Source organism: Heteronotia binoei, chromosome 11 (genome assembly GCF_032191835.1).
Source record: "Heteronotia binoei isolate CCM8104 ecotype False Entrance Well chromosome 11, APGP_CSIRO_Hbin_v1, whole genome shotgun sequence".
Lineage (NCBI taxonomy): Eukaryota > Metazoa > Chordata > Lepidosauria > Squamata > Gekkonidae > Heteronotia > Heteronotia binoei.
This window is the reverse complement of record NC_083233.1, coordinates 48,743,824-48,769,659: the sequence shown is the minus strand read 5'-3', so window position 1 is coordinate 48,769,659 and position 25,836 is coordinate 48,743,824. Positions and strand designations below refer to the sequence as shown.

At 47.8% G+C, this 25,836-nt stretch overlaps 1 protein-coding gene across 4 annotated transcripts in view; it reads right to left on the bottom strand.

The window, feature by feature from the left end:
* Positions 1-25,033, bottom strand: part of LOC132579423 (gamma-aminobutyric acid receptor subunit gamma-4) — a 65,233-nt gene extending 40,200 nt beyond the window's left edge. For 2 of the 4 annotated variants that reach the window (XM_060249759.1, XM_060249760.1), the window contains exons 1-3: positions 24,923-25,033; positions 14,293-14,441; positions 8,671-8,738 (exon numbers count right to left, since the gene is read on the bottom strand). In XM_060249759.1, the coding sequence (XP_060105742.1) occupies positions 8,671-8,738; positions 14,293-14,441; positions 24,923-25,026 (321 nt within the window). In that variant the 5' untranslated portion in view covers positions 25,027-25,033. Of the gene's footprint in view, positions 1-8,670; positions 8,739-14,292; positions 14,444-24,922 lie in introns of those variants that run through there. The other 2 variants (XM_060249762.1, XM_060249761.1) reach the window with 2 other exon arrangements.
* Positions 25,034-25,836: the final 803 nt, after the last annotated feature.

Genomic DNA, 25,836 nt, shown 5'->3' with positions numbered 1-25,836 from the left:
GGGTTGTTGTGAGGGTAAAAGAGAGGGTGGGGAGCTCAACATATACCACCCTGAGCTCCTTGGAGAAAGAGAAGGATAAAAATGTACTAGCTACAATAAACAGATGTGTTATAGAGATGCTTCTGGCACAGTGACTGTGGCTGTGATTGCACACACTAAATCAGGGGTGTCAAACATGCGGCCCAGGGGTTGGAACCAGCCCATCCAGGGCTCTTATCCATTTTATGAACAACTGGTGCAAGAGTGGGAAGGCAGGCGGCTGATAGGGGAGGGGGGGGGGATAAGTGCATGGGCACAAATGGTGAGGTGTGTGTAGTCAAGAAATGAAGCTGTCAAGAAATGAAAGGAAATGGCCGGAGGCGGTATGGTATCCTTTGGGAAAAATCTAGTCTTGCATAACATTTAATACATTTATGGGGCTTTTGTGGGTTCCTCAGAAAATCAATTGCTTTCACTCCTAGGAATCAATTCCTTTTGTTTGTATTTTGAGTAAAAAATAATATAATTAATTGGGTTTGCCTGTTTATATTTTCTCTGGTGTTTATATCTTCTCCTGACATTTCATTTTATGGCAGACAAGGCCCAGTCTGACAAAGTAACTTTTGTGTCAGGTCTGGCCCTTGTAGAGGAGCCCCGTGACGCAGAGTGTTAAAGCTGCAGTACTGCAGTCCTAAGCTCTGATCATGACCTGAGTTCGATCCCCGGTGGAAGCTGGGTTTTCAGGTAGCCGGATCGAGGTTGATTCATCCTTTCATCCTTCTGAGGTCGGTAAAATGAGTACCCAGCTTTCTGGGGGGAAAGTGTAGATGACTGGGGAAGGCAATGGCAAACCACCCCATAAAAAGTCTGCCGTGAAAACGTTGTGAAAGCAACGTCACCCCAGAGTCGGAAACGACTGGTGCTTGCACAGGCAACCTTTTCTTTTCTTTCCTGGCCCTTGTAACAAATGAGTTTGACACCTCAGAACTAAATAATGCACTTTCAATCCATGTTCAGTGCACTTTCCAACTGGATTTTATTGTGCAAGCTGGCAAAATCCAATTGGAAAGTGTATTGAAAGTGCATTATTTAGTATGTGTGATCACAGTCTGTGAGGACACTGTCACTTGAAATGGGTTGTGCTTGATATTATTAAGAGCCTTTAGAGTAGGAGTTGCCAATCTTTTCTTTAATGAGAGCTACTTTTGAGTAATAGAAAATATTCTAAGCTATTCCTCCCCCAACTCCCAGCAATTATCACGTTTCAGTCTCTTCTAGAAACAGAACATGGACTAGGAAGAACACCAAAAACAATCAGCTAAGCAGCACAGAAAAATCCAGTTCGGTAACAGCCTTAAAAACATTAAAGCCTAGAGCAGATCTTTTCAGAAATTTCCCCCAGGCCTTCTGGGGAATGCAAAAGCAACTCCGCAGCAGTGACAAGGCACCAGTAGCTTGTGAGGTGCTTTTTGGACACCTCTATCTTTTCAGTTGGTGATCTAACAGAAGAAATAATTCTGGTTTCCTCTTATGTTGGCCAATTATGTAGACAGTTAATAAAGGTTATCAGAAGTTTTACTATGTCTTGGATCCTGAAAGCTGTTAATACAAGAATGTGAGTGTTCCCACTTGCCCTGTACTTGTGGAGATTAACCTGCAGGGAACCCCCTGCCATTGAAATGGGGGTTTGCTCCAAGTCAGAAGAACCCAAAATGGGAGATCTGCAGAACAGCCCTTCAAGTAAAGAGCAGAAGCGGTCATGAGCAAAACAGGACTTTGACCTTTTGGGCCACACAGCTTTCCTTCATTGATACACTTGACAGGCCCTTGTTTTTTCTGACTGATTTCCTCTGTTTCTGGGAGCCATAAAGTCAGTGGGATCCAAAGAGTCAGTCTGCCCTTGACACCCAACAGAACTACCATCCATAACTATAAAGCCATTCCAAAGAAAAACAGCCACAAATCCTGCCAATAAACTTCAGCAGTCAGCAAAAATATAATTGAAAAACAGACTCATTCTGGACCTCGCTTCCCCTCCCCACGCCTCCGCATGTGCCCACTCATGTGAACACGATTAATCCTGGACTGTTTTGCAAATGATTTACCAAAGGCAGAAAGAAAAAAAAAGTTGAGGGTATGATTTGCAAAGGAATCCTATTAGCACTGCATCAAAATAAACCTTCAAGCTGGGGAAATGTAGAACAGCTGATACAACCTAAAGTCTATCTGGGAGGGGAAAAAACCCTTTTAAAGGGTATCTGCCTCTATGATTCAGGAAATAGATGTGGCTATAGTTCCTCCCTGAAGGAAGATGGGATAGGTGGTGGATAGAGATAGTAGATCCTTGAGGCACCAACCTGTGAATGTGAGAAGGAACTTACTTGAGAGCTTACAAGGGAGACACCTGCTGGAGGTGGAAGAACGTGAAGTGTAAATGCCTAACTCAGGGGTCCCCAACCTTTTTGAGCCTCAGGGCACCTTTGGAATTCTGACACAGCATGGTGGGCACATCTGCAAAATGGCATCCACTAAATAGCTGTAACAGGAGGTGAAGTCAGCCACAAAATAGCTGCTACAGCTTACCCTGAATCACAGTGAATATCCTTGTGCTATGGTGGCTGCTGCCAAAGGAGCGTTTTTAAAAATCCACACAATCCCATAGCCCATCAGAAATCTTGTTGGCCAAAAGTCCCATCTGGCCCTAAACATTTTGCAAAATCACTTGATTAACACCAGGAAAGGTGTTAACGGCACCATCTTGGGGACCCCTGGCCTAACTGTTCTTTGGAAGAGATTATTGCCTGTAGGACTGCGGGGTCTTATCTCCTCACTGGCAGTGGGGGAGAGGGAGCTTTCTGGGAGTGGGGGGTGGGGAAGGATGATGTCTTCACACATGACATCCCTGATGTGATGACATCATGCAGAAGTAATGTCATCATGTTGGGGACATTGTGTGGTGATGCTCTGGTTTTTGGGCAAACTCTATGGTGAAATTGGGCTCAAAACATAGAATTTTGCAAAAAAACCCACAGCATTGATTCTGTGTGACATCATCATGTCAGGGAAGCCATACAGGGCTGTGGCTGTTGGGGGTGGGGTTTCCCCACCAGCCAGTTGGATGTTGATGGGCATGAGCCTGAAAAATCAAGGGATCCCCTGCTCCTACCTGGGGACTGGCATCCATAATTGCCTGCTTTCCAGGGTTGCAAAAAACTCCAGGGGAGGCCTGCAGACATTCCCAAATTACAACTGATGTCCAGACTACAGAGATCAATCCTCCTGGAGAAAATGGCTGCTTTGGAGGGTGGACTCTTTACCCTACTAAGGGTCCTCCCTTCCCCAAAACCTGTCCTCTGCAATTTCCACCCACTAATCTTCAGGGATCTCCCAACTTGGAGTTAGCAATCCAGCTATTTTCTGGGTATATTATGCCTTTACTGATGATTGGTTCTCTGTCACTTTTTCTCAACAAAAGACCTAAGCAAGTTACTAAGACTGGAAGAAATGGGCAAGGGTGGGGCCAAACATTCAAATCCCTGTTCCGCTATGAACCTGATTGGATGACCTTAGGCTAATCACTCTCTCACGTAACCTACCTCACAAGATTGCTGTGAGAAAAAAAATTGGAACAGGGACCATATACACCACCCCTGATTTCCTTGAAACGATGTTGTATAAAATGTGATCATAAACTAGCTGCAAGTGAGGCACATGGAAAATAGCTCTCACCCCCTCTCCCCACTCTGAGACTTACACTTTTTGCTCTGGAGACCCTAAGAAAGAGGCTAAATCTTTAAACTTTAGAACTGAGATTTGGCTATCCTGTGGTCTCAGGATATGTCCAAAATTCAGCCTAGTGAACCATCTGTGTGGGACTGTATGTATTCAGACACCTCTTCAGGCATAAAAGAAAACAATGGGTAAACCATTAGCACCCTCTGATTGGCAGGCAGCACAAAGCCTCTTGATATTTTTCTTTTATCAGTTTTATTTATACCCTGCATTTCTCCCCAGTGGGGATCTAAATTGGCTTACATAATTCTCCTCTCCTTCATTTTATCCTCACAAAAGCCCTGTGAGGTAGCTTAGGATAAGAGTGTGTGACTGGCCCAAGGTCACCCAGCAAGCTTCCATGATAAAGTCGGGATTGGAACCTGATTAGCCCTAGCAGAAATGTGAAGATCTGGCTTTCTACCAGTACCTTGCCACTAGCATGGGATCTTCTCCATCTCAGCTTCCAATGACAGTTCTTTTTGTGTTGCTTATGACAAGAAATGTCAGTTTCATAGCACCCCAAACCCCAACACTCATGGGGGGAAGGGTGTTGCAATGCTGCACAGAATGACCATACTAATGGCAGTGCTTCCACACACCACTAAGAAGTGATATCTGTGAATGTGAATAGTCACAAGAGTCTATTCAACAAGCATCAAAATGAAAAGAAGCCATTAAATGGGGGGACTTGCTGATGACCCCTAAGAGTTCAGCCTGCCTCCCTGAGAATGAGCCCCCAGGCTGGGTGGGTAGGGAAGCTTTTGTGCTACAAAGTTCTGCAGGTGGGGAGGGCAAAAGTGAGGACTGCTCTGTTCAGTTACATGGAGAAGGAGAATGCTGACACTGACTCTAACAAACCACATAGTCCATCCAACAACTAAGTCCAATACTCTGTTTGCAGCCACTCACTGGTTTTCTGATATAAACATGCAACGAGGTCAGGATGGGGTTTGGTTCTCCTTTAGGCTTGGCCCCGGTAGGCCATTTTTAGCTTCCACTCAAAGGTTAATTTAGTTTTGAGAATTACCAAAAGATACAACAAACTGGCTGTTTGATTCTCTCACGATTTAGCATCCATCTTTTCTGAAATGAGACTCAATTTAAGGCAAATTCACTGCTCAGAGATCCACCCCACAGCACACTCATTAGTGTCATTTGACCTTCCTCACTGAACCTTGCAATTCAGTGTGGGGGCGGAGTTGCGGAGGCTCTATGGCGAGGCCAAAGGCTGATTTTGTACAGAAGCAAAATGTCAGTCTTTTCTCAACAGATGGACATCATCCACTGCATTGCATTAAAATTCCTCTTCAGATTCTGACCAGATATCCCCCACGAGGTGAGGAGAAGGACATCCCTTCCTCTTTCAGAGCGGTACCTCCCTTCCCGCTGCTCTGAAATTGCAGCTCTTGTCCTGCTCAGCTTTTGCATCTCTTTAGAGACAGTTTGAATAATGACAACACAGTCTCTGCCTTCGCTGAATGATTGATGGTGGAGATCTCAAAAGGCATGCCCAGTGCAAAGCTCTTCTTCAGATCAGCAGCTGAATTTTGGTGGGTTTAAGCTGCATTGCCCTCTTCTCCTAGTGCTGGAGGATCCCTGCCCTCCATGTCATGTAGCCCCCCAACCCAAGATGCCCGCTGTTTATGAGAACCTGGGCTGTCAGATAAATGCAAAGGAAAGACTGAACCTTCATAGAGGGACAAGGCTTTGCTATGCTAGAAACATCTGCATCTTCTAGGAAAGGAACCCAGAGCCAGCTGTGACTCAGGTACATCTCTGCCCCATGTGGCTTGCAACCCTTTGCATTGACCCACTCCTATCAATCATGCATCTTAACAAATGCTGCGGTTGAGATGATTTTCTGCCTGAACACTTTTGCACATCACAATGAGAGTCTCCAGATGTGCGTCATTTTCACTATGAGAACACAGGAATAGAGTCCAATTTTCAAGCACTGGAGTGGTCTTTGAAGCCCCTTGTTCACCTAGCATGCTTAGCATCCCTTGGGATTTCTGCCCACATGGCCTCCCTGACCTAGCAAAGGCCTCCTGAGACCCTTCCAAGATATCCTGGTCAACGACTTCTCTCTCTAGAGGCTTGACCTAGTTTGTGGGAAAAGACAAAGTACCGGAACAAGCAGGGCTGTGTCCTTGAGATGCTTGTTGAATGGAAATCAGTGGGTGGAAAAGCAACAGCCATCATGTTTTGGAGTTTTGAAAAGCAACAATCTGCTGACATTCAACATGGTTTAAAATATTAACTGTTTTATATTTTAAACGATAAAATGTAGCTTTTCAGATGTTAATTTTGAAACTTCCAAGTTTTTTGTTTTTGTTTTTCTTGAGAGGGCAAGGACTCATTCTCTGCTACTCCAAAGGGTAAGCCTAAATCTGATAGGCTAAGTAACGGGAAGATAGATTTCAGTCAACCATTAGGAAAAACATTCTAAAGTTTAAGAGCTTGATTTGAGACCAGTAGCACCTTAGAGACCAACAAGTTTATCAAGGTACAAGCTTCCAAGAGTCAAAGCTCCCTTTGTCAGATAGCTTTAGCTCTCAAAAGCTTATATTCTGAAAATCTTTTCCCCCCTCAATTTGTAATTTTTATTTTTCAAAATTATAATTTTACAGAATAATAAAACAAATAACATCTAATCAAAAATACAATCATAATAATTCTAATAGAGACACAGTTGAGAAATATAGAGTTCAATGTTCTTTTACAAATAAATGGTGCGATAGTAACTAACAATAGTGAAATCATCAAAAATACATCATTTGCTGGTATAGTCTGTTTTCTGGAATAACCTCATTTTTGGTGAGGTATTCAACAATAGGATACCAGATTGCTATTAAGTTTGTTTAATAAATTTCTGATGTTGAGATGGATAAATTAGACATAATTTTATATATTATAAAACCTTCCCATAACCTATTTTGCCAAGAGAAGAAGATATTGGATTTATATCCCACCCTTCACTCTGAATCTCAGATTGGCTTACAACTCCTTTACTCCAGACAACAGATACTCTGTGAGGTAGGTGGGGCTGAGAGAACTCTCACAGAAGCTGCCCTTTCAAGGACAACTCCTGCAACAGCCAAGGTCATTCCAGCAGCTGCCAGTGGAGCAGTGGGGAATCAAACCTGGTTCTCCCAGATTCCACACACTTAACCACTACAGCAAACTGGCTCTCAAAAAGATACTTCGTATAGGTTTGTCTATCCATTTTGAAGCTATAGTGGTACATGCTGCTGACAAAAGAATATGAATTGTTTCAGTTTTTTGTTTGTTACCATTAGGGTCTGACCATTTGCCCAAAAGATACCCCCCCCCCCCCAATCTTGTTGTTCTCTAAGTTTCTACTGGTCTAGAATCTAGCTCTGCTACTGTTGTCCAACATGGCAACCCTCCTGAAACATTCTAAGAATAGTTTGACAATGGAACCAATTACTGGGGGATGGGCGGTGTCTTTTGGTTGCTGGATGTTTTCAAGCAGGGAATAGATGGAGCAGAGCATATGCCGGGCATACGCTAGACAGGCCTATACCAGGGGTGGCCAAACTGTGGCTCAGGAGCCGCACAAGACTCTTTCACACATATTGTGTGGCTCTTGAAGCCCCCACAATCCTGTCAGCCAGCTTGGAGAAAGCATTTAAATCTCTTTAAATCACTTCTCCAAGCCAAGCCAACTGGCAGCTTGAAGAATGCATTTAAAGTTGCTTTCTTTCCACTTCTTCCCCCATCTATTTCCTTCCCTTCCTGTCTTGTGTCTCTTAAATATCTGATGTTCATGTTTTGTGGCTCTCAAATATCTGCCATTTATTCTATGTGGTTCTTATGTTAAGCAAGTTTGGCCATCCCTGGTCTATACAGCCCTTCCCAACTCTATGATAATGGGAAGGACTGCCTTCTTGTGTACCAATCTGTCCCTCAGTTAGAAACATCTAATGAGGCTTTTCCCCTAACTTTAGAGAAGTTGGTCACAATGAAGAGACAGGTCCTTCTTTGTGGTGGGCCCTCCTGATGGAATTTCCTCCCAAACCCTTCCCTGATAACATTCTCTCTGGGTCTCCAGATGCCAGAAGACCATCCTTTTGCTGGAGTTTTAGCTGGAGAGATCTGCTTTGGTGTGGTTGCTGTTCTCATTGCCCATCACTGGATTAATTTTTATTATTGCTGGAGTTTATGGATGATATTATTAGCTCCTGAACACATGAAGCTACCTTCTACTGAGTCTACTGAGTCAGAGCATTGTCTTGTCAAGGTCAGTATTGTCTATACTGACTGGCAGCAACTATCCAAGGTCCCAGGTAGAGATCTTTCATACCACCTTTTAACTGGAAGTGCTGGGGATTGAACCTGAGACCTTCTGCATGAAAACTAAACGTTTTACCACTGAGACACAGCCCACACCCCTCATTTGTTAGACACCTTGTAAGTTCTCTGAAGTGAAAGGCAGGATGTAAATATTTTAACTATACATAAATAAATAAATGAACCTGCAACTGAGAATGTGTGTCTGTGACGTGGCTGCTCAGGTCTTGCATGACAGACAGAATCAAATGCATAGTAAGTACTCAAGGCAAAGTAACCCTTAGCACCCAGAGGAAACAGTCACAAGATGAATATGTAGCAAAAGCTCAGGAAAAAGAGGAGGCTAAATTAGAAAGTAAGGGAGCAGCAAGCTCCATTAAAAAGTCTCAACGGGATGGAAGGGCTGGTGACCAGAGCTGCTGAAGATGAGATGAACACTGGCAGTGGATGCAAGGAGTGGATTGAGAGTGATGAAAACTTGCTTCCTGTCTGAGGATGGTCCTACTTCTTGTTCTGGAAAATCCCTTATTCTCTAACAGTGCTCCCACCCCCACCCCTGTTTCTGTTGCTTTCCACCAGTCCTCCAGCAGGTTCAACACTCACCATGTGGATCACGGAGACAGGTCCAATGCTGTTTACGTAGATGTCCACATCAATAAAAGTGGGCTTGACTGAAAGAGAGACCCAAAAAGACATGGATCAGCTATGGAAAAGGTTGTGTGCTAAGGAAAGCATCAAGGGAAGACATGAGACACAGAGAAGGCAAGAAGAGCTCTTGCAGAAAATATGCCTCTCTGTAAAAAGGATACTCCATCTTGATGGCCCAAGCTAGGCTATCTCATCAGATCTCAGGAGCTAAGCAAAGTTGGCCCTGGTTAGTATTGGGTGAGTGACCACCAAGGAAGTCCAGGGTTGCTATGCAGGGACAGGCAATGGCAAACCACCTCTGTTTGTCTTGAAGACTTTACAGGGTTGCTGCAAGTTGGCTGCAACTCAATGACACTTTCTGCAATAAAAAGGATAGGGGAAATGCAGTATTCAGCCACATCCTATTCAGTTACAGCTGTTAGGGTGGCCATAATGTCTGAAGGTCAGCCAGGGACACCTTTTGGGGGGGGGGAAGGCAGGGGTGCGCGCGTGCGAAGTGCACGTGCCGCCGGAAACAGGAAGTGACGTCACTTCCGGTGACGGCGTGCCGCTGCTGGAAACAGGAAGTGACATCACTTCCTGTGACATCATCATCCCCCCCACGCCACCTGCCGGAAACAGGAAGTGACATCACTTCCTGTGACATCATTTCCCCCCACCTGCCGGAAACAGGAAGTGACATCACTTCCTGTGACATCATTTTCCCCAAATGACATCATTTCCCCCAAATGCCACTGCCGGAAACAGGAAGTGACTTCACAGCACTTCCTGTGACGTCCCCAAAAATCCCCCAAATATCACCGCCGGAAACACCAAGATTATTTATAGAGAGGGAAAGGGGGAAGTAAAGTTAAATGAAACTCTTTTTTTTACTTTTTTCAAAGTGAGAAGACTAGAGAGAACGGGTTCCATGCTGAGAAGCCAGTCAGATTCCAGTGAGATTCCAGTGAGACTGTGCTGCATAATGCAGCCTATTTATTTTGTCCTGTTTGCTCTGTTGGCTCTATCTGCGCTCCCTTACACTGAATCAGTGCTTGGGTCCACGAAAGTCAGTATTGTCTAGTCCAGTCACAAACACAAAGCTCCCTTACACTGAATCAGTGCTTGGGTCCACAAAAGTCAGTATTGTCTAGTCCAGTCACAAACACAAAGGTCCCTTACACTGAATCAGTGCTTGGGTCCACGAAAGTCAGTATTGTCTACTCCAGGGGTGGCCAGAGGGAGGGAGGGAAGGAAGGGAAGGAGGCCGGCGCAGCGGCACGCCGAAGCAGCCTGTCACTAATAACACAGGTCGAGATGCAGGACAGGAACCTGGAAGTGACCGACAGGCTGCTTCAGCGTGCCACTGCGCCGGCCCCCTGGGCCCCACAACGATGGGACCGATGCCACAGGGACGGGCTCGAAACACTCTATAACCCCTCAAAAGAACAGCAGTCTAGCTCGCTTCCCCCGAGCCCTGCCGCCATAAGCCTCAAGGGGGCTCATTTTGCGGCATCTCCCGGCGGGAGGGTGGCACCCGCACGGGACACATATCAAATGAAAGAGGGGGCGCAGGGCTATCAGAAACAGCCGGCGGAGGGAGTCGGGAGACCACCCCACTGGGGGATCCACACCCCGAAAGTGATGAAGGTGGCGCAGATAGAGCCAACAGAGCAAACAGGACAAAATAAATAGGCTGCATTATGCAGCACAGTTGAGAAAGTGCCTTATCCCTTATATTGATGAAGTAAATACAGGATCTGAGAACAAAATTACACCAGAAGACACAAACACAAAGCTCCCTTACACTGAATCAGTGCTTGGGTCCACGAAAGTCAGTATTGTCTAGTCCAGTCACAAACACAAAGCTCCCTTACACTGAATCAGTGCTTGGGTCCACGAAAGTCAGTATTGTCTAGTCCAGTCACAAACACAAAGCTCCCTTACACTGAATCAGTGCTTGGGTCCATGAAAGTCAGTATTGTCTAGTCCAGTCACAAACACAAAGGTCCCTTACACTGAATCAGTGCTTGGGTCCACGAAAGTCAGTATTGTCTACTCCAGGGGTGGCCAGAGGGAGGGAGGGAGGGAGGGAGGAAGGAGGGAGGGAGGGAGGGAAGGAGGAAGGAGGGAGGGAGGGAGGGAAGGAAGGAAGGGAGGAGGGAGGGAGGGAAGGAGGGAAGGAAGAAAGGAAGGAAGGAAGGAGGGAGGGAAGTAGGAAGGAGGGAGGGAAGGAAGGGAGGAGGGAGGGAAGGAGGGAAGGAAGAAAGGGAGGAAGGAAGGAAGGAAGGAAGGAAGGAAGGAAGGAAGGAAGGAAGGAAGGAAGGAAGGAAGGAGGGAGGGAAGGAGGGAGCGAGGGAGGGATGGAAGGAAGGAGGGAAGGAAGGAAGGGAGGGAAGGAGGAAAGGAAGGAAGGAAGGAAGGAAGGAAGGAAGGAAGGAAGGAAGGAGGGAGGGAAGGAAGGAAGGAAGGAAGGAGGGAAGGAAGAAAGGAAGGAAGGAAGGAAGGAAGGAGGGAGGGAGGGAAGGAGGGAAGGAGGGAGGAAGGAAGGAAGGAAGGAAGGAAGGAAGGAGGGAGGGAGGGAGGAAGGAGGGAGGGAGGGAAGGAAGGGAGGAGGGAGGGAGGGAGGGAGGGAAGGAAGGAAGGAGGGAGGAAGGAAGGAGGGAGGGAAGGAGGGAAGGAAGGAAGGAGGGAGGGAGGAGGGAGGGAGGGAAGGAAGGGAGGAGGGAGGGAAGGAAGGAAGGAAGGAAGGAAGGAAGAAAGGAAGGAAGGAAGGAAGGAAGGAAGGAAGGAAGGAAGGAAGGAAGGAAGGAAGGAAGGAAGGAAGGAAGGAAGGAAGGAAGGCCGCCCCCTCCCGCCAGCCGCCCCCCCGCTTTCGGCCCTCTCCCTGCTTACCTTCATCCAGGGCGGGTGGCGGCCTCTCCTCTGGGCGGCTGGTGCTGCTGGCGGGGCTGGCGGCGGCTGCGGAGGCCGGGGAGGGCCTCCGCTGGTCTCTGGAGGGCCTCCAGGGACCAGCGCCGGCCGCCGAGAGGCCTCCGCTGCTCGCTGGAGGCCCTCCAGAGTCTCTGGAGGGCCTCCAGGGACCAGCGGAGGCCGCGGAGAGGCCTCCGCTGGTCGGCGCTGGTCTCTGGAGGGCCTCCAGGGACCAGCGCCGGCCTCTCCGTGGCCTCTCCACGGCCTCCGCTGCTCGCTGGAGGCCCTCCAGAGTCTCTGGAGGGCCTCCAGGGACCAGCGGAGGCCGCGGAGAGGCCTCCGCTGGTCGGCGCTGGTCTCTGGAGGGCCTCCAGGGACCAGCGCCGGCCTCTCCGCTGCCTCCGCTGCTCGCTGGAGGCCCTCCAGAATCTCTGGAGGGCCTCCAGGGACCAGCGGAAGCCACGGAGAGGCCTCCGCTGGTCGGCGCTGGTCTCTGGAGGGCCTCCAGGGACCAGCGCCGGCCTCTCCGTGGCCTCCGCTGCTCACTGGAGGCCCTCCAGAGTCTCTGGAGGGCCTCCAGGGACCAGCGGAGGCCATGGAGAGGCCTCCGCTGGTCGGCGCTGGTCTCTGGAGGGCCTCCAGGGACCAGCGCCAGCCTCTCTGCGGCCTCCGCTGCTCGCTGGAGGCCCTCCAGAGTCTCTGGAGGGCCTCCAGGGACCAGCGCCGGCCTCTCCATGGCCTCTCCGCGGCCTCCGCTGCTCACTGGAGGCCCTCCAGAGTCTCTGGAGGGCCTCCAGCGACCAGCGGAGGCCGCGGAGAGGCCTCCGCCACCGCTGCTGGGCCCCGCGCGCGGGCGTGAAAGGCGGCGAGTGAGGGAGGGAGCGGCCCTGCGCACGCGCAGGGACGCTCCCTCCCTCACTCGCCGCCTTCCCCGCCGCCGCCCGCGGCCCACCGCCTCCGGGGCTGGCTAAACCGGGACCTCTAATGGTCCCGGTATAGCCAGCCCGGGAGGCGGGAATAGGGGGCCAGAACCGGGACATTCCCGGGTGCCCGGGACGGTCTGGCCACCTAAGATAAACTATTCTCTTGTGTAAGTCTCTCCTTTATATTTATTTAATTAGCTGTACATTGACTAGCCAGTGGACTTAAAAGTAAGCAGAATCTTGCCTCTTATTACAGGCATAAGCTTTCCACTAGACCTGCTCTCCAGTGCCAATGAATTTAACATGGAACCTTATAAACCATGTTTTCTTTGTGTTACTGATTAGTCCCTCCCTGGAGGGTGGAGGTAGGGACTTCAACTCCACAGATCTGGGGAGGTGAACTGGGTGTGCAGAAATCAGCTTGGCAAAGGAAGGCAAATAAGTGAGGAGGAATTAACCAGGTTTATTGTCTCACTGTCTCAATCGGAAGGATTTCAAAGAGCATTTTCCCATTGTTGTTAACTTGGGTAAATCCTGTTGTCAACCACGATCATTGTTGGTCTCTTGGGAATGCAATGGAAGGATATTATAGAGGTATATCATACGTGCTTTTGGCATTTCCAATTAAACCACCTTGGGTATCTCTTGTTCACAAAGACTTTTCTTTGCCTGATACTCCCCCAGAGAACCACAGTTAATCAGAACCAACACTATTAAACTAGATGGACCAATAATTAGCATCTGTGAGGGTCCTTACTCCACCCTTGTCATACTGGTAGACTGCTGTGAATTTTAAACTGTTGCTGCACAATGTCTAGGCAAAAGATTCCTGTAGTTGGGGGGGCAGATGGAGTCAAAAGGAAATACCAACGAATTCTGTGGCCCTTAAAGACAAAGGAGCTCCATGGCGCAGAGTGGTAAAGCTGCAGTACTGCAGTCCAAGCTCTCTGCTCACGACCTGAGTTTGATCCCAGCAGAAGCTGGGTTCAAGTGGCCGGATCAAGGTTGACTCAGCCTTCCATCCTTTTGAGGTCGGTAAAATGAGTACCCAGCTTGCTGGGGGGAAAGTGTAGATGATTGGAAAAGGCAATGGCAAACCACCCCATAAAAAGTCTGTCGTGAAAACATCGTGATGCAATGTCACTCCTGAGTCAGAAAGCACTGGTGCTTGCACAGGGGACTACCTTTACCTTTTAAAGACGAATCACCATACTATGACAGAACAGAGTTCTTTGTCCTCATTAATTTCCCCTCCACATTCAGGCCACACAAACCCCCAACATCATCCAGATTTTAACAAGATCTCAGTCCCATCCCCCCTAGGGATCATTTTTCCTTTGTGATATCAGCTTTCATTCCTTTTCAGTTTTAAACAATTAAAGCTTCTTTCCCTCCCATTCATGAAGAAGCACTTGGAAAAGGGAAGAATGCTCCAGATGGGTAAGTGGGAAGTTAACAATCAGAGCTACATCCTTCTAAGACCAATGACTTCACTGGATCTAGAAAGGTGTGATTTTGTTAAGGACTGCATTGCTCGACTCCAGGGAGCCCTGAGTCTCTGTGACCCTTATTTGATTAAGTGAATAATGTCTTGCTCTCAGCACATCTCTGACCTTCAGCACATTCCCTTGATCTTTGGGCTGGAAAGTGATAACACAAGACACTGGAAAGCAGAGAATCTCTGCAAACTGTTCATTTGTCAGGAATCCACATTCCTCAGCAGAACTGTCATTCCAGCCTAGGTCTCGAGAGCAACACTTACTGCCAATATCTGGTCTCAGTTTGTTGTCGTAATTCTGGAGCAGGGAGTTGAGGATCTGGGTGGCATCTGTTTCCTGGGCTCTGGGAGTCAGGACCCACGTTTTGTTGGTGCTGAGGTAATCATAGTCGTATTCCTCTGTGCTTTCAGCCCTGCAGAAAACAGGAGGAGTGTAAAAAGAGCAGCACAAGAGAAAAATCCTGCTGGATCAGACCAAGAGTTCATCTAGTACAGCATTCTGTCTACAGCAGTGGCCAGCTGGCGGCACCAGCCTTCCCCAATTGACTGTCCTCCAATAACTGGTATGCCAAAGGCAGACTGCCTTCAAACTTGGGAGATCCATTTAACTTTCATGGCTAATAGCTATTGATATACTTCTCCCTTTCTGATAATTTGTTCAGTCCCTTTATAAAGCCATCTGAGCCAATGGCCATCATTATGTCTTGTGGCAGTAAAAATTTGTATTCTGGATTGTATGAAGAGAAACTTTCTTTTGTCAGCCCTGAAGCAACTATCCAGTTCATTGGGTTAACACAAATTATAGTGGTGGGGGAAATTTTCTCTCCAAACAAACGAACAAACAAGTAAGCAAGCAAGCAAACAAAAGATATGTAGAAGAGGGTATAAAATAGGAGGTTCAAGAGTGAAAACAAATTTGCTCCAAAACGTCTTCCACACTGAAAGTGGGTGGCAAATATTCATTGAGCATTCACTAAATGTTCTACATCATATTTGACATACAAAGAGCTTGCAGCTGCAGTCAACATTTTACAGAATCTGATACCTGGCATGGAGAATGTTGGCGTTTTTATAATATGTGACAATAATGAAACATGTTGTGTTAAGTACAATCATTTAACTGATTACAAAAGGTACATCTTGAAAGCTGATGTCAAAATCCAATGATATTTCCATTTCATGGATTAAATCCAAACAATTGTTTACTCTCCTCCAGCCATTCTGGAATAGCCTGCTTTGCCTGGCCATTTGAAGGCTACTGGGCTCAACTAGCCAGGGGCTAAACCTTTTCCAACCATACTCTTGTCTGTGCTTTTATAGTGGTACAAAAGTGTTTCATCTTATTCAATCACTTATGTCCCCTTCTCCATTTTTTTTTACTCTGGTTTAGAGGTGAAGCTCTTTGCTAATCCAGAAAGCCTGCCTATGTTTGCAAATATGCCCAGTGGGGAGAAGCAAAAGAGCAGATAGCCAGCTCTTCCATCAGGGAGAGGAGATGAGCAAGAACCAGGGTCCACTGGACACATGCTGCTTATTCAGTTGCAATTGGGAGGAATGGACAGGATGAGCAATTGAGTGATTCATACTGTTGAGTCTACCAGTAAATCTGCCCCTACTGCTCTGAGATACCACATGCAGGTTTGTGCTTCATCATAACAATAAGATTTAGCCTTGGCCAGCAGTAACTCTAACATTGAGTTAGGAAAATTATTATTGTTGGAAGATCCTGCATCAGACTTCTTCCATTTTCCCTGCTTGACATCCAGAAGTACAGTGTCACTCCTTCTGTCCTTCCATGCCAGGATTGATGGCTATTTTTTCAAGGGCAATGCTCCCCATGTTTCCTTACTTTGTGTAAGGATATGTAGCAGGGTCAGAATTCACTGGATCACACAGTGCAGCACTAAAGCTATTCCTTTTCACACAAACATCACAGGAGGGCAGTAGCCTCAGACCTCCTTCCTCCAGATCATGGAATGGATCCCCATCTTGTGAACAGTCCCCATTCCATACAACTATTTCAGAATACATAAAAGTCTGGTTCCAAATAATGGCCAGAGACAGCAGTGTCGCCGACACTAAGCAGGTTGGTGGCTGCTCTGTGTTGTATGGGGATACTACATGACCTTCAGCACGCATGAACCTTCCTTATGCTGAGTCAAACTGTTGGTCTGCTAAGGTCAGTAGTGCCTGCTCTGACTGGTGGTGGCTCTCCAGGGTCTTTGGTCAAGATCTTTCATGTGATTTATTATCTGGTCCTTTTTTTTCCAAACTGCCAATTCCAGGGACTGAAGCTGAGATCTTCTGCATGCAAAAGCAGATGCCCTCTCATTGAGCCATAGCTCTTCCCTGGAAATAAACAATCATAAATGTTGTATATGATAGTGTATTTGCATTTAATATTGTAGCACTGGAAAAGATGCAGAAGAGCGTACCAAAAGGGGCTGGAAAGCTTTATGTACAATGAATGGCTAAAGAGTTTGAGGTTTTTTAATTTAGAGAATAGATGGCTGGGGGGGATGCTAAAATTCATAAAATTATGCCTGGAAGAATGTGGATACAGAGAAATCCCCCCTCCCTGTCTTAACTCAGGAGCATTCACTGAAAATGATAGGCAGTAGATTTTGAGCAAAGGGTAGCAATTAATTTGCTAAATTCACTGTCATGGAATGTTGTGAAGCCCACAATGTTAGCAGATTTTTAAGAAAAGTTAGATAAAGTAAGAGAGGATAGTTGATGATTGAACTTGCAAGTTCGAAAGCTCTGCTTGTAGGCTTTCTGCAGGCATGTGGTTGGCCACTGTATTAAACAGGATGTTGGGCTAGCTAGATGGGCCAATGGTCTGATCCAGCAGGGCTTTTCTTATGTTTATGAAAGAAAGATAGAATATAAATAAATACTCGCAATAAGGTTTGTCTCTCTGAAGAGCTCTCCATTCGAGTTATGTTCATACTAGCAATTTTGGAAATTGCTGTCATTGGTTTCTGCAGTTTCTATGGAAAACCAGAAAATACCTCTGCCAGACAGTTGCAGCCCAGGGTTTTCCATGCTTCCTTCCATCTTTTTCAGAGCTGGCTTCTGGCAGTATTTTTGGTCTTTAAAAACAACTGCAATACTAACCTATTCAATGTGAATGGCAAAGTGTTATTGGTGCACCTGGCAGAAGAAGTAGTAAAGTTATTGACAGCCACAGCTGCTCTCATACAAAGGCAATTTTCTGTGTGGCTTTCTATGCTGTTGTGAATACAGAGGCATTTATAACAGCAACAGAGCATCTCCATGGACGTTTTACCCATACTTCCCATGCCTTAGTTCTTTGTGGCTGCTGTTCCCCCACCATTGGACATTTTCCCTCAACCCTTTTGAAAATTGGAAATACTTAAGATTGCTGTAATATTATACCATTATGAGGCTCTATTTCAAAAGTGTACCAGTTTCCAGCTTTCTTTTTTCAAAAAGTTGTTGGCTCTTTTGTTGAGGAGATATAAGGGAGAATGTGGAAGCCTAAATAAATGGCAGCCATGATTGGGCGGGGTGGGGGTGGGGAAATGGCACAAGTGTCAGTGGGATATGCAAAAACACACATCTTCCCATTCACACAGTGTTTAAAAGTATACGTTGACTATGGCCTTTCTGAAAGGACTGTACCTAACTAGGCTGTGGAAAGAGTGCAGCAAAGGGAAAAATACAGGAGCAGCAGCAGGGGAAAAAAAAGAGGACAACACGCACAAGATGCTTCAGAAAACAGCATTGCTGTAAGGAATCCAAAGCAGAATAAAACATCCAGGTGGAAACAGCAAATGATAAAAGCAACAGGGAGAAAATCCAGCAATAAAAGCAGCAGGAAAAAGATGGCAACAGCAAGGGTTCAACAGGAGTAGCAAGGACACAGAAGAGGAAGAAGAAGATATTGGATTTATGCCCCACCCTTCACTCGGATCAGAGCAGCTTACAATCTCCTTTCTCTTCTCCTCCCCACAACAGACACCCTGTGAGGTAGGTGAGGATGAGAGATCTTGGATAACTGCTCTTGAAAGAACAGCTCTGAGAAAATTGTGGCTGAAACAAAATCACTTAGCTGCTGCATGTGCAGGAGTGGGGAATCAAACCCGAGTCTCCCAATTTAGAGTCCATGCTCCTAACCACTACACAAAACTGGCTAAGTTAGACAAATGCTAACAAAAATTTAAAAATCACCTGGAGCATAAAGGTTAACAAGCTACATACTCAGCAATCTTCTGTGGGGAGGGCAAACCACATCTGCAGAACCACCCCAAAGGTGGCCCTATCCCCAGTTGCCACCAGAGCCTGGGCAAGACTAGAGTGTTGGTGTTCCTGGGTGTTCCTAGTCCAACCCTTTTATAAAAGCTAATGAAGCAATTTAAAAATGCTACAAGGGCTTGCAGTACGGCAGGTGAGGGACTCACCCCCACATGCCTAGTGTGGCCCTCAAACATGATGAGGACCTAAACTATGTTTAAGAAGTTCCTTATCATTTAGAGCCCCTAAATAATCTGAAGCCCTAAACTGCAGTTTATTTAACCTGTGCATAAATCCAGCTCTGGTCGCCTCCCAGTTTCATCTCAGAGGGAGTGTGTGTGTGTGTGTAGGGGAGTAGTCAGAGCAGGGCCACTGATGCTGATCCTTACCTGCTTTTCTTATACCAGTAAACTAGCTCTGAGAGATCAATCAAAAATAAAGAGCAAATGGTAAGAAAGCAAAGAGAAATGAAACCAAGAAGGTTGATTATGGTGTTCTGTGTGAGCTTACAACTTGGGCAGGGGATTGCTTGAAAGTAAATGCTTGTAAGTTTTAGGTTCATCACTTTGCAAGGGTGAATTATTTGTGCCACTGATAAATAGCTTTCTTTAAAAAAAATTTAGGGGCCCTAAAGCAGATAGAAATTAACAGGAATATTACAGAAAGCAAACAGTGTGGGGGTGAAGGTGTTTGAAATTGACTAGAATGTTGCCCTTTTCAACAAAAAAAGCAAGGATTTTTTGACAGCTCTCCCCAAGGCTTTAGGCATTTACAAGATGCATGGGGAAAGTCCCATGTACTAATGTGCTAATAGAAGTGGGACAGGCAAATTTCCTCAGATGGTTTTCTGTTAACAAATCTGGGAGGGGTCAAAAATACGCAGTTGCTGTGAGGGGATGGGCATTTCAAGCTCATAATGAAAGTGAGTGCTATATTAAGCACTGTGCAGAACCACTGAGATAATTCCATTTCCATCTGATAATGGAAGAGCAACGCAGGAGCAGTGTGAAAAGAAGAAAATGGGGAAAAGGCTCTCCATTATCTACAAAATGTCCAAGGATGCCATCTAATTGGAAGGAAGGCTCAGAGACCTGCTTGTCTTTGTGAGACTCCCTCTACTCCTCTCTTTACTGGGCCACTTGGAGATGGCCTCCTCCCATTCAGTCTGGAGTAAGTGCCAATGACAGCAAACACAAAGAGGGTTAGGGTTATTCTCCAACATGAACTCCTGGCTATAATGTATCAAACCTAAGCTCTCGTCCCCTGACCCAGAGAGCAAGCAATGTGGGAGCTGTAACCACCACATTGAATAGGTGCACTTATCAGTGCAATCCCCTTTGGTAGCAAAGCCTATGTGTAACTCTACTGATTGGTAAAAGCCCCTGTCAGTTACCTATCTGTTCCTTAAATACATCTTCCCTCTCTGACCCTCTTGAATTGTGTGCCAGACAGCCAGGTACCAGAATGATGTCCAGAGCGGAAGATCTGCAAACATTATTAAGTGCTAATTTTTCAGTGTGGATTAGTGAGAATACCTGCATTAATGAAAGAACATTTTGACCAAGATTTTGGTTAGTTATCTAAATGCACACCCCCATTGACTTATTTGCAGAAAATGAACTGCTCAGAAGTAGTGTTCAAAAATGCGTTCTGAGTTACCACATTTCAGCCCAAAGAAATATTGTGAGTCCAGCCTTTCTTTCACAAGAGAACCATACTTGTGGCAACTTCTAGGAAGGCCTTCTAATGAACCCTTTTTGCATGGCTCAGATAAGATTGTTCTCAGTTCATGCAAGATGCTTCCCTAACATGAGCCACACATTAATGGTCTATCTAGCCTGGAACTACCAATGTTAATCCTAACTAGAAACTGTTCTTCTGAGTCTCAGGCAAGGAAATGGCAGAGGTCTCAGGCAAGGATCTGTCTCACCTCTGCCACTGAGCTACACCTCCCCCAAGGGACATGTCAAAAGACACAACTGTGGCTGTCCTTTACCATGGGATGTGATGATTGTACAATCTGCCTGCTTTCCAGTTTGAGATTGGTGGGTGGTTTAAGGGCTCTACTCCCTGCCTCTACTTTCCAAAAAATGACAAGCACAAGAAGTTCTTCCATTTCCCAGGTGTAATAAGAGATGGCTTGGTTTTTGCAGGCACAGAGCAATTAGGAAGGTGGAAGGGCCATGCCTTGTGTCTGTTAATGGAAATGTCACACGCAGCAAACATTTTGCAATCAAGAACAGAGCAAGCTGGAGGAGATGCTGCTTTGCACCCGAGCAATTCAAACTGGCAATTCACGAAAGGTGCAGCCCACCTCCAGCAGGTTCAGGGAGAATCAAAGAGGAAGATGATCCCATGCTTGACATACTGGAAAACCTGCTTGTCAAAACAACTACCTCTTGACCAAGCTATGCAGGGGAATGCAGCAGACAAAAGAGGGAATCTGCTGGAGCTTGGGGTGTAGATGTGTGTGTGCACAAAGAGGGAATTTATCTGATGGCCTTACAATGCCAGGACAGCATAGAGATAACTTCCCTCTGTTGGGCTGGGGCCATGTCAGCTGTGTGAATGATCAGACCTAGGAGAGGACAGATGGAGTTTGACATCCCCTCCTTGGGCAATGCTTGACATTATCCCAAGATCATGCAGTGTCAGCAGGCCCTAATTGCATTTGGCTAAAGAAAGGGCACGCTGCCCTCAGCTTCTAATTACAACCGAGAAGTAGGTGTGCACAGCAGCCTGATTGGCAGCTTCCAGAATGGAGCATCCCCATTAAGAATGGGCGCAGTTCTGTCTCAGAAAACTTCTGTTACATCCACCAGCTAAGTGGTTGGCTTACAGGCACCTATTTGTTTCATTATAGGTATGTGTGTTACTTAGTGCACTTTAGGAGCTCTCCAAATATTAGATGATGCTGATGCAAAGAGATGTGGTAGAGGGTGTAATCTTGCTTAGAGGGGGGGGGGAGAATGGAGGAGAGCAGCATCATTGGTCATGGATTAGGAGTACCATGAGGAGTACCAGAGAGTAGGAGAGATTCTTCTTTCAGAACAGTAAACCTTGAAGACATTCAACAAAACTGATTGCCAAAAGGCTCAGAAGAAACAAAAGTACAAACTGACCTCATGCAATTAATAATTAACATATGAAATTCATTGCCCTAAAACACTAGGAAGGCCATTCATCTGGATGGCTTCAAAAAGAGCCCCATTAACTCCATGGCTATTACCTAGAAGCATTACAGATTAGAAACAGACAGCACATCTTCAACAACCAGTTACTGTAGACTACAATGGTATGGACAGCTATTGCTAGCAGGAACTTCTGGAGGCCTTCCCAGATACCAGCAGAGGCCTTCCCAGCAGAGGCCTTCCCAGATACCCAGATACCAGCACTAGCCACCAGCAGTAGTGATGAAGCTCTGGCTTCATGGACCATTGTTTGGCCCAGAATGGTTCTTAGAGTACTTTTATGGTATCCACTGCTTTTCACATAATTTAAGAACTGTGGAGGATTTCTAGACACTCTGTCCCTCTGCTTAGTAAGAGTCTGAAATTTGGATGTAATGCTAAATGATCAAGCCCCACCCCAACCAGGACAATGATACTTTTGCCCTTCTCTGTTTGTCATACAGCTTTTTTGCACCAACAATCCAGGTGCATTTTCATAGAGGTATCTAATGTCATAGCATGGTGTAACAGTATGGGTGTCAGACCAAGATCTGGGACGGGCAGGTTCAAATCCCTGCTCCGCCACAAGTTCACTGTGTCCTTGGGCCAGTCACACTCTCTCTACCTGGTCTACTTCACAGGGTTGTTTTGAAGATAAAATGAAGGTGGAGAGAATACCCTGAGTTCTTTGGAGGAAGGGTAAATTAACTGTTTGGTACCCAAGCAAGAGATAAAAGAAAGAAGTGATCGACATGGTGAATAGCTACTTAATCAAACACAACTCTGAATTTTGCATCACATTTTAATAGAGTGCTTGGCCCGGTGACACAGCATCCAGTTCTCTAATAGAATGATCGCCATCAGTCTCTGCGCAGCTTGGCTCCACTTTCCAATGATTTTTTAAAATGTTAAATTCCCCCTCCCCATTATTTCCTGGAGAGAGTATCGGTCACCTTCATTTGATTCTCACAAAGGTACACATGTAATTCATTAAGGTTTTTCTTTCCCCCCCAAACCAGATGATTAATCAACCAAAAGCAAAACTGCTCTGAAAATGCTAGGGAAGCGGGGCGGGGGGGGGGGGGCGGTTGGCTGAAGCAAAACAAGCCTCAAAATATTCAAAGGGAACCAATGACATTCTTTAAGGATTCAGGAGAGTCAAAAGGGGATCCCAGGAAGAGGGGCTACGAAGTGGAAATCCTATTTTCCCTCTCTGTTGTGTACAAGCTGGGCATTTAAATTTGCATACAATCTGCACACATCCAGCAGGCTGAATGTATGCAAATGATCAAAGGCTGATCCCCGCGCAGGGGCAAACATTAGCATACAAATAAGTGCAACCCCTGTGCCTGCTCCTGGAGCGAGGGGCGCTCCTCATGTCCCTCAGTGGGTCACTCCTGGGCTTCCTTCTCTTACTCCCAGGAGCCTTTGTAGAGGGATTTCATGGTCCTTAAGTCGGCTTATTCTGCCCATTAGCTCCAGCCAGTCAAATCTCTCTTCCCTGGAGTGCTGAGGGAAATGATCTGCTGACAGCATGTTCTTTTCCTGTTTCCCCCATTAAACTTATCAACAGAGCAAAGAAGACTGGAAACACCTCCTTCCATTTGGGCTTCTTTGCCACCCCCTCCCACCCCCTACACATTTAAAGCCAGGGCACGGCAAGCTTCCTTTTCAATTAAACCATTGCCAAAACCCAGGCTTAATTTAAGCTGGGAATGATCAAGACTTCATCCCAGAACTCGTGTCTAGACTAGCGCTCTGTTCAGCCCTAACCAAAGCCATAACTGAGTGCCACTCAGCATGCCCATGGTGCCTTTTCTGGACCCCTGGCTAATAGCAGCCCCCACATCTCCAAGTAGATGACGGCACAGCTTCCATGTCCAAGGGTCTGGATTCCAGCTTCAAGAGCCTCTCTTTCAGGAATGTAGCTACTGCTGTCTCTTCTCCCCATCTCACGTCAGTTTTGGGAAAATGTCACAGCAGGACATTTGGGTATCCTGGCTGGGGCTTGCCAACATCCTCTTTTCTTAACCGCCTATGGGACTGTCTGTGGCTCAGTGGAAGAGTATCTGCTGTGCATGCAAAAAGCCCCAGGTTCCATTCTTGGCACCTCTAGCTAACAGGAGCAGGCAGCAGGTGATATGGAAGACCCTGGAGAGCAGCTGCCAGCCTGGTCAGCCTCAGCACTGATCTTGATGGACCAAGGGTCTGACTCAGGACCAGGCAGCTTCATGTGTATTCTTCATACTGGGCTTTGCCTGGCTACTACTTGCTGGTGCAGAAAGTCAGTCAAATGGGAGACACAAACTGCTTACAGGAAGTGGTAAGATTGCCAGGTATTCTGAGCTGATATGAATATATTTGGTCACTGGAAACCTAAGAAGCAACTCTTCCCTTTACCTGGTGCAGGATGTATCAACCAGGCTCCAGGAGGAGGGAGGAATCACCAGGAGCACATGGCCCCAGTTCACCTGCACTCACACTGGCCTGCCTGAGTCCACCAGGCCCTGAGCTAGAACCACAAGGGCCTCCTGGATAGGCTGGGCCTGCCCCACCTGTGACAGTCTCCATACTCAGGGGAGGGTGGGTGTCCTCCTTGTCCCCATTAACCAGCCATGACATTTGAACCAGAAAGGTATACTGAAAGATCCCAGCAAGTCTTTTTCTCCGCAGGCTCTTCATAGACCAAGCCTGAGCATCTTCCGGCATCGACAGAATTCTGATCTGGACAGCAAAGGAGACTTCTTTGGGTCTGGAGTGTTCGAAGTATTACATTATATGTTTGGAACGGTGTATTTGAAAAGTATTGCTTTATGGTGGAAGGAGGTAGAAGGTGCTGGTGGGGAATTTCTAGTCTACCGCAATGGAATCCAGAACAGAAAACTGGTCCCTGCAATGAAAAGCTTGAGGGAAATGTCCCCAGAAGAGGCACAGGTGGCAGGGGGTGGATGGGGGAATGGAACCAGCATGCAGTGCTGGACCAAAGAGGAAACCTGCAGTGGGTCAGTCATGGTGTTTTGGAAAGAGCTTCCCTTCCTCCTCCCTTCTTCCAGGCAGCCTCCTCAGTCGCTTCCGAATCGTCACTGGAGGAGGACAAGGTGCTGGCTTGGAGAAAACAAGGACACGGAGCTGACCAGCCAGTTTCCCCTGGCACCTGCTGCTTGCCCTCTGGGTCTCTCCAAGCCAAGCAAAAAGGGTCCTTTCAGCGCTTCCATTTTACAGACAAGAAGAGTGAGGGCAGGGAGCGATTTCTGTCGGATTCTTTCCCCCGCTCCCTCCCTCCTGCTGGCTGGCTCTCTCCTTCCCTTCCCAGCCCCATGCATGCCCCAAGCAATGGTCACCAGAACCCGGGACCCGGCCGCCCCTCCCGCCAAAGCAGCAGCGCAGGAGGTGGCAGAGGCACCCCGGGGCGGCATAGTGGAGGGGGGGGGGGAATGTGATGGAGCAGAAGCTGCGAGGCTCACCTGATCTGGAAGGCTGGGCAGATGGTCAGGTACATCAGGAGAACTTTCCCGGACATCCTAAGCGCGCAGCTGGGCCCCCCCCGGACGGGCAGCGCTGTCGGCATCAAGGGAGGCAAGAAGGCGGCGCGGTGTCCTCTCTCTGTCCCTCTGGGGGGCGGCGGGCAGCCGCCGGAGTCCCGTTCTCCCTCGCCCCAAGCCCCGGCAAGAAGCGGCCTCTCGCAAGACGTGGCGGACCTCGACTTGGTGGGTCTCCGCCCAGCAGACACTTGTGGCTGCCCAGAGACGCGGCGGCGGCTGCCCGGCGGGGCGAGGGGGACATCCCAGGGCGGGGAGCGGGAAGGAAGGCGAGGAGGGTCGGGTCCCCGCGAGCCCCGCCGCCGGTCCTCCCCGAGGGCTCCCTCCCCGGCGCCTCTACCAGCGCTGCTGCTGCTCCAGCCGTCGCCCGCCGCCTCCCGCCTGGCGCGGCTCCGCGGTTCCGAGCTGGTCCGGGGCAGCAGGGGCGCCAGCGGCGGGCATCTCTCTCTCCCCCTCCCCGCCCGCCCTCCTCGCCACAGCGGCAGCCGAGCGTGCGAGCGAGTGAGCCAAGCGGACGGGCCAGTGGTGGGCAGCTCCAGTCGCCACGCCCGCCCACCCTCCTGCGCGGGGTCCTAAGGTCCCCCCGCTTGCTTTCCCTCTTGGGCGGGAAAGCAAGCGCCGGGCGGGCTGCCCCGGGAGGGACCCACTGACAAAAAGGCGGCGCTCGGCCGGGCGGCAGCAGCTGTTGAGCCGCCTGAATCCCGCCGTCGAAGGAGCCCGGCGTGGGCAGCCCCCGTCCACTCGAAGCGCCTCCGCCGAGAGGGGTGTCTCGTCCGCCGGCCGGCTGCCTGGGGCGCCCTGCCCTCGCACCTGCCTGCCTGTCGCGGCTGCGCTTTTGA